The following is a 13,023-nucleotide window of genomic DNA, read 5'->3' as shown; positions in this document are numbered from 1 at the left end:
AAATGTCATTGTTTGTATTCCTTGAAGAAATGACAATGTTATGGGGGAATGCATATAGCCATGGCCTTCTGATTCCTTCATAATAATGCTTTATGTTATTAAAACGTGTGCTATAGACCAAGTACTTGTGTCTCCCCCAAATTCATATGTTGAATCTTAACCCCCATGTGATGGTGTTAGGAGGTGGGGCCTTTGGGAGGTGATTAGGTCCTGAGGGTAGAGCCCTCATGAATGAGATTAGTGCCCTTATGAAAGAGACCCCAGAGAGAAGACACAGTGAGAAGACTATGAGCCAGGAAGCAGGATCTCACCAAACACTGAATCTGTTGACACCATGATCTTGGCCTTCACTGCCTCCAGAAATGTGAGAAATGAATTTCTATTGTTTCTAAGCACCTAGTCTACGATATTTTGTCATGGCAGCCTGAGTGAACTGAGACAGTACGTTTGTGTTTTTGATGGATTGGGATACAAACAACCTGTGAAGAAGTTTAGACTAACAACTGGGAGTGGTACATGTTCCAAATTGATTTATTTTCTATCCACTTCTAAATCCTTATTCAAAAAGAAAAGCACAAATTCCGGAAAATTAAGCTAAATTGATTAGTTCCCCCAATATTAAGGCTGTACTAAGTGTATTTTTATTTTTGTGGGACTTATTTCTTAATCAATGTAAATTAATGAGCCCCAATTAAAAGATAGCCAGCCCTGGTGGTCTAGTGGTTAAGATTCGTCACTCTCACTGCCAGGGGCCCAGGCTCATTTTCTGATCATGGAACCACAGCTCTGTCTGTCGGTTGTCGTACTGTGGCGACTGCATGTTGCTGTGATGCTGAAAGCTATGCCACCAGTATTTCAAACACCAGCAGGGTCACCCATGGTGGACTGGTGTCAGCAGAGCTTCCAAACTAAGACAGACTAGGAAGAAAGACCTGGCCACCCACTTCCAAAAAAATTGACCATGAAAACCCTATGAACAGCAATAGCAGTTGAGCATTGTCTGATAGAGCACCAGAAGGTGAGAGGATGGCCCAAAGAGACCTGGCAGGGTTCCACTTTGCTGTCCACAGGGGCAGTAGGAGTCAGAATCCACTCCACCACACTAACAACAACAACCATTAAAAATACACAAGAAATGTGCCAAATAAAAGAGGAAACCAATGTAAAAGCCGTTGGAAAACACAGGAAGAGAATGAATGTAGCTAAAAGTAGGCAGGTTATGTAGTGAGAATCTGGTGAAACAGTGTAAGTGAAATGCCAAATTAAAATTAATTAGCAAACCTGCACATTGACTGGGGCAATGAATTAACCACACAATACATTGCATACAACTCAGATTAAGTATGTCTTGATGGTAGGGTGGGAAGAAGCATCAAAAATAAAACAAAGTAACAAAATTTATGATAACGCTAGCTCCAAACCGTGGAAGGTCAACTCTAAGGCATTTTATTTTGGTAGATAGAGGAAAGTCCAGTAGAAAGGCATATTATTAGATTCAACTTTCATACTACAATCTTTGAAATTCTGGCTTAAAGACAGAATTGTTTTCAAAATGTTCATTTCTCTTATTGAATAAATGTATTTGTCTACTTTAAGAAATTGGAAAATAATTTATTTACCTAGGGAATCAATAATGAAGCCAAATGAGGACAATATTGGATTCACGTACAATAAAAACCCAATAAAACAATTACAGAATATCATCTTCATGTTTAGTTATCTTTAAACCTTACAGATGGTACAATGGATATGAGTATTGCAACAGAATCATAACTGCATGTCATAAATTAAAAGTAGAAATGCATATTAGCCATCATGTTAACATTCCAACCTGCTGCTAAATCTACCTTAAAGATGTTCACCTTCAGCCTAATGATATATTTATGTGGATTCAAAATTTCTCTGAGCATTAATGGAAACTTTGATCCTTTAATGAATGCAAAAGCAGGATGTTAAGATGAGCTATTAGATGATATATTTAATTTATCCCTAAAATATATAATACCGCTTGCTGTGACTATTCCAACTGGAGTAATTGGTTACAATTAAAATAATGAGATATTCCAAATAATGATACATGCAATACAAATGCACAGTGATATGTAATTTGTAATTCTTATATCATTTTTATGCTGATATATTTCTTCCTAATTATAATAATCTTTTGAGCTAATAGGAATACATTTTGTCATATGGATTATATTCTGGAAGAATTATGTTTCAGCATAGCTCATTTTAAAACCACTTGACTGGACCTAAAAAATAGTGTAAACGTGTAATTTGGAAAAAGAACTTTGGAAACTGTTTGCTGGTATCTTACAAGGGTGAATACATGCTTGCTCTATGACCCACCATTTCCACTCCTGGGTAAATATCCAACATACACGTATACATGTGTTCAATGAAAGACATGTGCAAGAATGGTTATAGTGCCAGTGTGTAGTATTTTTAAGCTAAGGACTTTTGAGAATAAAATTAAGACCTTTGCTATCTGACCTGCTTGAGTTTGGAAGCAGCAATGATGATCTGGAAATTGGATATGGGCACTGCATGGCAGAATTATTGCCTAATTATTACTTGTGATTTAAAACAAGTTAGTTAATATCCTAGATAATATGATAGTTAATATTAGCCAGCTAGTATTTATCGAATACTGTGTGCCAAAATAGATTTATTGATTGCCTGTGTGAATATTGCCCTAAGTACTTGACAAGTATTAACTCCTTTAATCCTGAAAACAACTTTATGGAATATTATTATGCCCTTTTTAAAGACCAAGAAAATGAAATGTAAAAAGATCACTTGTTCAAAATCAAATAAGTAGTAAGTAATTAGTGCTATGAAGAAAATAAGTCAGGGAAATGTTATGGAGAATGAGTGACAGATTACTTCATATTGTAGGGTCAGGGCTGGCTCTTTTGGAGTGGGCATATAAACTGAAACCTGAAAGTTAAAAAGAACTCGCACATGTGAACACACTGGGGAAGATTATGCCATGCAGAGGAAGCAGCCAGTGAAGGGGGCTGTAGGCAGGAATTAGCTTAGCGTGTTTGAGGAACTGAAGAATCAGCCAGTGCAGATGAAACATTGTAGTTGAGGGTGAGCGATGGGGGATGAGCACAGAGTGGTAAGTAAAAGAGAGTCATGGAAGGCCTTTTAGGCTAAGCTAGGAGTTTCACTCCATTTTAAGTGTGATTGGAAGCACTGGGGGTTTGGAGCAAGAGTGGTAATTTATAACCAAAACTGTGGAATTTGTGGTTAATAGTTACTGGACTGTGTAAGAGGAAGAGTGGTGGCTGAGAGACCACTAGGAAGCTCTTGCAACAGCGAAGATGAAAGACAATGGCATCCTGGAGTAAGATGTCAGTAGTAGAAATGAAGAAAATCGGACAGATTTGGAATATAACTTAAAAGTAGAGTTGACAGACTTCTTAATATAGTCTATTAATGGATGTGGGAAGAGGAAAGATAGGAATCAGGTGTGTGAATCCAAGTTGCCATGCTGTTTCCTGGGACGGAGAAATGGGAAGACCGAGTTTGAGTTTGGGTGGGATCTAGAATCAATGGCCTTAGTTTCGATGGATTAATTTTGAGTTGCCTTGTTGGCATCCAACTGCAGATATCAATTAGGTAGTTGGATTTAAGATTTGAGAGCAGAGGTCAGAGCTGGACACAAGAATTTGGGAGTCATTATGGTATAAATGCCCTATGTGACCATGAGAATAGATAACATTGACTGTGGAGACACAACAGCTGGAGGAACATGGGGGGTCAAGGATGGAGTCCTGGGAGAGTCTACTATTTAAAAGCTGAACAGTGGCCAGCCCAGTGGTGGCGTAGTGGTTAAATTCCCGAGTTCGACTTTGGCGGCCTGGGGTTCGCTGGTTCGGATCTGGGCGTGGACCTACGCACAACTCATCAAGCCATGCTGGGGTGGTGTCCCACGTTGAGCAGCTAGAAGGATGTACAACTATGACATACAACTATCTACTGGGACTTTGGGGAGGAAAAAAGGAAAAAAGGAGAAAGATTGGCAACAGATGTTAGCTCGGGGCCAATCTTCCTCAAAAAAAGAAAAAAAACGCTGAACAGGAGAGATGGCAAGGAAGATGAGAAAAATTGTGTAAGTGTGCGCTATCTTCGGAGATAAGAAAATGTGTTTACAATGGAAATGGTTTAATGAAAAAAAAGATTAAAACTCAAGAATCACAGCTAAAGCATTTAAAATGCTTTTTAAAAATTTCCCCAGATTTAACTTAATAGCAATCAAAATTATAACATTAAAATATATGCAAGCCTCTATCTTGTATACTTGTTTGTGTGTGTGTCAAAGAAAGGAATCTCAGCTATTTGAAAAACTGAAAAAAAAATCTTTATCATGCAGCAGGGGGAGTTTAATTTCCCCAATATTTGGTCCAACGAGAGATCTAAGTTAAGAAATGTCTATCTTTATTTTCTTGAGCTGATAGAAATAGATCAGGGCAAGGTCTTTCTTCAAGTGTCACTGCTGCCGTCTCTACACCTTTCAAGTTCATCTTTGTTTGGTTCAAACCCAAAGTGGCTACCTGATAAATGATGGTACCTGATTACCTGATTCATGGATGTTTTGATAATTTAGGTTTCCCAGGTGACCATCTCAAATGAATGCCAGATGGCAGCTCAGCCAGCTGTCGGACATCACAGGTCAGAACAGCAGCTGCCTGGTGATGATGCATTTGCTGAAGTGTAATCAGGATCATTGAAGATTCCTACTAAAACATCACCTTGGAGTAAGAAAGTTGTATTTATTAGCATTAGTTGTAAAAAAGCAGAGTTCTTTGTGTGCACATTTAAGCCATAGATTTCACGATTTGTATTTTCCTCATACGTGTCCAAAGTGAACATTGCTATTCCCCCTGACCGAGAGGGCAAGAGTCATTTCTGGGGAAGACGTAGCCAGACATCACGTATCTGTCTGCAGAGTAATCACCTTTAGAGCAATGCTCTCTTCCTTCTGAAGACACTGGATTTCCTGCTCTACAGTCAGGCAGGCTGATGTGATTCCACGGCTCAGTTATGTTGTGACACTTCTTTGCCTCAAGGCGGAATAAAGCGAACTTACTGGGGAGGCCGTGGCCATGCTGGGGCCATGGACTTGTTGAAAGGAGGCCTCTTCGTCTCTAGTCTGGGTTCTTAGATGCGGGCATTATCCTGCCCTCTATTACCGAAAGCAAGGGCAGAAGCTCACATCCGATTCCCAGAGTCTCCAGTGTAGCATCAATCAGAAGACACCAACGATCTCATTGTGTCAGACTTGGGCCAGTCCTTTGTCCCCAGCAGGTCAAAAGCATGAAATACATGCTTTTCACGAAATGTGGAGTTTCAGCATTGTCATATACTTTTGATTTTACAGAATAACAAGCTGGGATGATGTTTCATTGTATTTCAGAAATCTTGAAAGGCAAAGAAGAAAGGAAAAGTAACCTATAATGTCTGTACCAGAGATAGTCATTTGTTAACATCTCTCAAGATTCTGAATATTTTTCCTTTCCTTCTCCTCCCATTCTTTTTCTTCCTCCTTCTTCCTCTCTCTCTGTTTCTCTCTGTCTCTGGGTCTATGTCTCTGTCTGTCTCTCTCTCTATTAAGTGTGGTGGGGAATGTACATAAGAGGGTGTAAGTAGGAGTATACATAGGCCTCCTAGGTATATATGTATATATCTTTCAAAATTTAATTAATTCTGTATAGATAGTGTTATAGCCTGTATTTGTTGAATAATATTCTATTTTCAAACCTTAACTCATGAACGTAAATGCATTGCAAACATGATTCTTAAAAGCTGCATAATACTCCATTTCCTGCAGGTGCTATGATTTTCTTAACTACTTCTACATTGGGTACTTTGATCCTTTTCGTTAATTGGAGTCCAAATAAGATAGGTTATGTAGCCAAACTTCAAATATGTGTTTTGAACAGAAATGCATGATCATTTTTAAAGCAGTATTTAGTCTCAAAAAAAACCTTGAAGAACTCTCATCATCTCAACCAAGTATAGATGGCAGCAATCGCATGAGTGTTGTCTATGATTGAGAGCAAGACCTAGTGCATGAGAAAGTGGCCAGGCTTGATTAGAAGTTGGGGAGATGAAAAATTCAGATTCCGTGACCTGGCAAGTCTGTTGTCTGCAGTCTATTTCTGAGTTATCTATGAGTTGTTCAGCAATATTGTTTTTTCCAACTCATTAAGTGAGCTCGTCGTTTAATTATCAGCCACCACCAACCCAAATGGTTCAGAATATAGTTTTTGCAGTTGTTTATGTTTTTACTTTGTGTCATTTGTCTTCGTAGATATAATGTGTCAGTTATCCATGCGATGCTGTGTTATGTAGATGTCTCCCCTTTGGCTGTATCATCTAGAAAAGAAATACAGTCCATTGCAGGATTCCCAAAGATGGGTTTGGCAGTTAGGCTGCCTTATGCCTCAGAATCGTGTCCTCAGCATAACCAAGAAAAGGACTTCTGGACATCCCAAGAAACTTGAGATGTTCAGGGAGATGAGGCATAAACATCCTCAACGAAAGACAATCGTGTTCATTCATTTGATGTCTGAATCTTCTGACAACCATAAGGTTGTGACACAACTCCCAGATGAAGACACAGCACAAAATAAGGACATAAAGTATAAATCAGGATACAGTCCATCAGAAAACCCTGAGGAATTTGGTGCTCCTAAATACTCGTTATGGGTAGTCTGAGAAGCTTGGGTTGTGAATTTAGATTGACATTTGTTGCGAGAAGCCAAAGAGAGATTCATTAGTCTAATGTTTTCTTTTGCTGATAAAAGAAAGCATGCACATGTATTTGTAAGGACTAATCTGTTCTGCCTCTTGCCACCTCCCAAACTAAAAGTCAAGGAATGTTTCATTGTGTAGGCACAATATTTCTGAGTGATGGTAGGAGGTGTGTGTCTGTTATACCCTATAAACGCTGTTGACTCCAGAAAGACTTTGTGCAGGTTTCTCTCAGGCATCAACAATCTCTAGTGAAGCACTTTGCCTTTTCTTCAGAGTCTGCAGACATTTCTGTCTAACCAGGAACAACATTTCCTTTGCAGCAACGGGCCTTGATCTTGCCGCTGTTTTCAGAGCTTTCTCTACCTGGTATTTGGGGATGCAGTTTGCCAGGGAGGACCGAGAATGACAGCACAGCTTTTGAGTGTCTCTTTCTGTTTTTATATCCCCTACCGAGAGGCTCCCTATGAAGAGATAGGGGGGTGACTCATTCTTGACAACGGCCTTTGATTGCAGGAGGGTTTGCTTCCTTCCTCGGATGCTGCCCTTCCTTATTCAACTTGATATTCCCTGTCAGTGCCAGGGGATTAATGATATTCACCCAAAAATGTCCCCTCTCTCTGAATGCAGAACATAATCAGGACATTCTCATCACCATCATCTGAAAAAAAACCCTTCTGGTTGCATTGGCAGCACAGCAAGACTTCCTTGTCTTCTTTTGCTACGTTGAAAAAAATCAAAATGGAAATGATCATACCTCACGCTGCATTTCGGCATGGCCACTGGAGCCTACACGGCATTCACTTCAAGAACAATGATAGAAATGTCCTTATGCAAAGCACATCTTACTCTCCGTCATAGACCAAACTCTATAAACGTCAGCAAACTGCCTTCTGGGAAGAACCGATTGAAGAAAAAGGCAAAATTGCTATAAATGTATGCCCCCAAACTAGGCAATAGGCAATCGTTTTACAGTAGCTGAATGCACAAAATAGAACACTATAAAATGTGGAGCTGGGAATCACAAATTCAAAATAGAAATTGAGACTCAAGCCCCTCCAGGAACTGAAATGATACTGCTATATAATGACTCCAAGAAAATCAAAGGTGGGAGGTACACAATTTAAAATTTACAATAACAGTAAGCCATTCTTTGGGCGTGGAGTAGGAAAGATAATCTTTACAATATGGAAAGAAAGGGCAGTGGCAAGCCAGTGTTGCGAAGCGGTCCTTTCAAGGCAGAGTAGACTGATTGTGTTCAGACAAAGAAGAAAAAAATCACCCTATTTTGCCATGTCAAAAAATTTCTGAGTATAGATTTTCAATTGCATCCATCCTTAAACATTGTGATCTTTAAAAATTTAAACAAAGAAGCAATTTAGCAAAGCATGATATGAAATATTCCCAGGATAAGTTTTCTCCTTGGAGAGCCCTCACGCTTTATCCTATTCTGTAGGATGTTTCAGATTTATGGCCTTTCATGAATGACCTTTCGTGGCAGGGAGAGGGGTGATGATGATTCCACTTGGAATTGTTAGCCCTGATGCTGGCAGTAGCTTAAGATTGGGTTTTATAAAGTGTTCAGTTATCTGTACTTCATTTTATACTTCTTTTGGAAGAGCATGTCCCTAAATAATCTACTCACATCCTGTATCCCGTCCAAGAACAAGTTTTCATCTGTATCTCGTCAGTGGATTATGAGTCAGGTGGCTTCTTGTCATGTCCACTTACAGCACTCTTGTCTGAGTGACCGGGACTGGATCCTTAGGCCCTTCTGCTTCTCTCACAGTGTCCTACCCGCCGAGTCCACCTTCCACTCAGCAGCCAGAATGATCCTATAAGATTATAAATTGGGTTATTTTATGGGACTGCTACTGACTCTCCAGTGGCTCTCCATCCTGATTTGAATAAAACCCATCTTCTCCCCTTGGCACGTCTCTACCTCTCTGACTGTATCTCCTACAACTTTCTCTCCTCTCATTCATTATACTGTGGATACTCTGGACCTTTCTGGAACCTCCCAAACTCTTTACCTTAGCAGTTCCTGGTCCTCCTGCCAGAAATATACATGCCCCACATTTCTTTTTCATGATTGGTTCCTTCAAACCATTGAATTCTCAGTTCAGCGTCGCATCCACCAACTGAAGAAGCCACATCTGCCCCCAAGTGACCCCCTAGTCCATTGTTCTCATTCATTTTTTTCACAGCAGCTGGTCTTCTCCAGTATACTTCAATAGCCCCCTTCATTATCCCTAATTTCAACCGTTACTCTTATTTGTTTTTATGTTTGTGTAGTATCTGTTCCACACCCACTCAAATGTCAGCTCCAGGTGACAAGGAACCCGGTGACTCTTTCTCGTTATTCTCTTTCCAGCAACTAAGACTGCTTAGCAACCAACAGGCATTCTTTAAGTGTTTGTTGAGTTAATGTGTGAATCCATTCCATGGTGCCTTCAAGGGGCAGGCAAGTAGGAAGGCAGCAAAGCAGAGTCAGTGGACCGATGTCCTAAAGTTGCTATGGTGTAATTTTACCCTTGTTGACACTGCCTTCTCTGTGAGGTCAGAGGCTATTGTGAAGTGGTTGCTATGGCCCAGCAGCCTACTCCCCCACATCCTTCCTCCTGGCCTCTGCCAATCTGCCAGCAGTTCCTATTGGTCATCCTAAGCTAACACCAACATTTACTCACTCACTGAGAGCCTGTAAGTGGTCATTTATTTGAATATTATTCTTTACCCAATTCCCTGTTAAGGGATTACTGCCACCATGTTGATGAGATGCCAGCAGGAAAAGTGGTTCTCAGGGCCTGATGCCCTCCAAGTGGACGTGCGAGATACTGGGCTGCTGAAGTATGGCTCTGGAGGAATAGTCCTGACACAGCTGAGAGGACCTCATGCTTCCTTTTCAGTGTTACCAGGAGGATGGTGTCCCTGGCTGGTAGTATGTGTCCCTCCTGGCACATGGTAGCGAGTATGTGTGAGTGAATGTGTGAGTGTGGATATAAGTGTGTGAATGGATGTGTGTGAGAGAGAGTGCGTGTCTGGGGGAAAGGGTGTGTGAGTGTGAGTGTGGGTATGAGTGTGTATGTGTGTGTGTGTTTGCTGCTGATGGAGGAGAGCCTGAGAGCGTGAGGTCAGGGGCAGGCAGGTTAACTGGACTTTCATCCCTGCTCACCCATTCAGATATTTGCCTGCTTCAATGAGAGCCAACAAAACGCTTCATTACAGATTGGAGAGGCCTCTCAAGTGACCCACTGGCTTCCCCAAAGGAAATGTATACATTCATCTCAACGGTAGTAAAACAATATCAACAGCAGTAATAATAGCAGACATCTGCTATGTGCTTGCTTTTGCCAAGCACTCTTCTAGGAAGGTTACATGTGTTAATTTACTTAATTCTCGTAGCACCCAATGGCTGAGATATTTTTCTTCTTATTAGTGTTTTGTAGATGGGACAGTTGGAGAACAGAAAAGTAAGTTTCCAGTGTTGCACATTTACTCCTCAGATACCTAGGTAAGTGCACCTTGCAGGACTGATTTTACAGTTGACATTTTGGGTATACCTGCTGTCTTCCCACAGTTATAGAAAAGGAGTAAGGGCGCTCCATAAGGAGTCAAAAGACATAAATGGCACTTGACATATGACATAAAGACAGGTCCTCTGCCGTTTATTATGTAAGTCTCCCAGCCTCTCTAACTCTCAATTTTCTCATTGTAAAATGAGATTGGCGCCTGCCACACAGAATATTGAGGGATTTAAATGAGTAAATGTATGTGAAAAGGCATTTTAAACTATAAGCGCTATCTTATCATGAGATATTGAAAGCACTTCATCAATAGACAGTTGTCTGGGCTCTTTGAGGTATTTCCATGTAGCTCACTGGTATGAGTTTGTGGATGAATATGACAATTGAAGAACATCTCAGCTTCAGGTCATCGTAATGACTTTCATGGAGAAGGCACCTGATGGTGCTATTTTAAGATGATAAAACTTGCGCTACTTTTTATATGACAGGCTGTTCCAGAATTCTCTGATCGCCATCTCTAAAGATACACTCATGCCACTACACATAGTGGAAACTTTATTTCCACTGCAGTCCCTTTAGATCATGATGATATCCTCTGTAAACTTCCTCTGCATTTATTAACTAACACTTAGAAAACATCCATTTTAGCCACTGGAGAAAAACTCGTCTTAAATCATTTCAAGCACGTCCATGCCATCCTAAGCCTCCTTGACTTCTTGGCCTCTTTTCAGTCAGTCTGACCCATCGCTCCACCTTTAGAGTTTTTAATTTTCATTGCTGAGACACATCCTTTACAGCATCATCTTTTATCCTTCTAAATATCCTTTGGTTTCATGTGACAGTTCTTCTTTCTCTTACCTCCGTAACTGGGGACCTCCTTGAAGACATTGGCCTGGGAAGTTCACTTTTTCATCTGTGCATGCACCTTCTTTTGAAGATTTAATTAACGTTTATGACCTTTACTATCATCAGGAATGGTCGTGGACAAAATGGTACGGGTGAAATTTTACAGCCTCTTCATCAGCTCTTCTGACTTTTCTTCTTAGCCCTGCCGAGTCACCTGTTTCTCTAATGCTCTCATCAAGTTCCCTGTTTGTGCGATGCCCTTGGGGGCTCAAGACTCGTGTCCACAGCAACCTTCAATTTACAACTCGGCGTTTAGCACTTGACTTGGGTTTCCCACATCTGTCCTGGACTTCCTGCCAAAAATATCCGGCTGAAGGTTTTTATGCTTTAGTTACAAACCACCCTCGGTCCCCTTGGCCTAGGCACGCCCCTCCCGCCTTGAAAATCACCACCATCAGGAACCAGCCCTTGCTTTGTCTTCACCTGTCCCTTCTCTACAACTGACTTTAGAATTCCTAGTGTACTTTCAGTTTAAATCTTTGAACATCCAGTGTTGCTTCTTCACTTTAAATGCAATGAGTCAGACCGGCCCGGTGGTGCAAGTGGTTAAGTGTGCATGCTCTGCTGCGGCGGCCCGGGGTTCACCAGTTCGGATCCCAGGTGCGCACCGATGCACTGCTTGGCAAGCCATGCTATGGCAGCGTCCCCTATAAAGTAGAGGAAGATGGGCACAGATGTTAGCCCAGGGCCAGTCTTCCTCAGCAAAAAGAGAAGGATTGGCAGATGTTAGCTCAGGGCTGATCTTCCTCACACACACACAAAAAAAATGCAATGAGTCAATAATAGAAGCCAATTTCATTAATTCGCTCACTGTATTCCTCCGGAGGGAAGGGCAGGTAATAAAAATCATGTTAGGACAGGTATATTATGTGTCCTTCACTGCTCTGGGGTATCAGGCTTTTATTTGATTTATGATGAGCCAGGGACTATACAAACAGATAAATAGTTAATAGAAATTAATTCTCTTGTTTGTAGGATATTATTTTATTAAGTTTTAGTGGATTTAAAACGTTGTACAGTTAACCACAGGAGTACTAGACTTTCTCCAGTGAATGCTTGCTGTGTAGTAATGGAATTAAAATTTAGAATTATGGAAAACTTTCAAATTCTGTGACTGCAATATGCTGACTGTTAATTGATTTAAATGGCAAATTTTTAAGTGAATTATCGTATATATAGCATAAATGAATTTAATCCTTTAGATCCCATACAAATATTGGTTACAGCTTCCTGATGGAGCATAATTTTTTAAAAAATCATATATACATATTATATATAATAATGTACACCTGAAATTTACACAATGTGATAAGCCAATATGACCTCAATAAAATAATTTTAAAAAATAAATAAATAAAAGAATTCTTCTAAGTAAAAAAATAAGGTCTTTTTAATATATACATATATTTTATATATACATATGTATGTACACATATATACGTGTATATATGTGTGTATGCACACACATCTGCACATGGAGACATTTGAACCATTAAATCATATGCTATATGCAGAATGCTTGTTACATTTATTTAAATATGGTTTTATTACAAATTGGTAAATAGTCAATACACATACATTAAATATGTTGATTCTGAAAATTTGCATTAAAATGAGTTAGTAGAATTACAGCCAGATTCCTTACTCCCGGGCACAGGAGAAATATTTTAATAATAAGCACACAAGACATAAGTCAATAGGAGGAGTGACAACAGTGCTATGACAGGCACATCAGAAAGTATATGATTAAGTACCGTGAATTATCTTTGGCTTAGGATTTTTAACATGTCTTGAGCAGAGAAACCAAATAGGAAATAGTATATCT

General features: G+C 40.0%; 1 protein-coding gene across 3 annotated transcripts in view; it reads left to right on the top strand.

The window, feature by feature from the left end:
- The window catches only part of LOC147911626 (patatin-like phospholipase domain-containing protein 4), a 110,037-nt gene that overhangs the window by 72,648 nt on the left and 24,366 nt on the right, over window positions 1–13,023 (top strand). Inside the window, exon 7 of one of the 3 annotated variants that reach the window (XM_087427804.1) lies at window positions 10,205–10,281. The exons of the other annotated variants lie outside the window; for them this stretch is intronic. Coding sequence (XP_087283930.1) covers window positions 10,205–10,279 — 75 coding nt within the window. The 3' untranslated portion in view covers window positions 10,280–10,281. Of the gene's footprint in view, window positions 1–10,204; window positions 10,282–13,023 lie in introns of those variants that run through there. 3 annotated transcript variants of the gene reach the window in all.

The sequence above is a fragment of the Ceratotherium simum genome, chromosome Y (genome assembly GCF_057802395.1).
Source record: "Ceratotherium simum simum isolate JZ-2026a chromosome Y, ASM5780239v1, whole genome shotgun sequence".
Lineage (NCBI taxonomy): Eukaryota > Metazoa > Chordata > Mammalia > Perissodactyla > Rhinocerotidae > Ceratotherium > Ceratotherium simum.
Note: the sequence above shows the minus strand (reverse complement) of the source record. Positions and strands in the feature narration are given on the sequence as shown.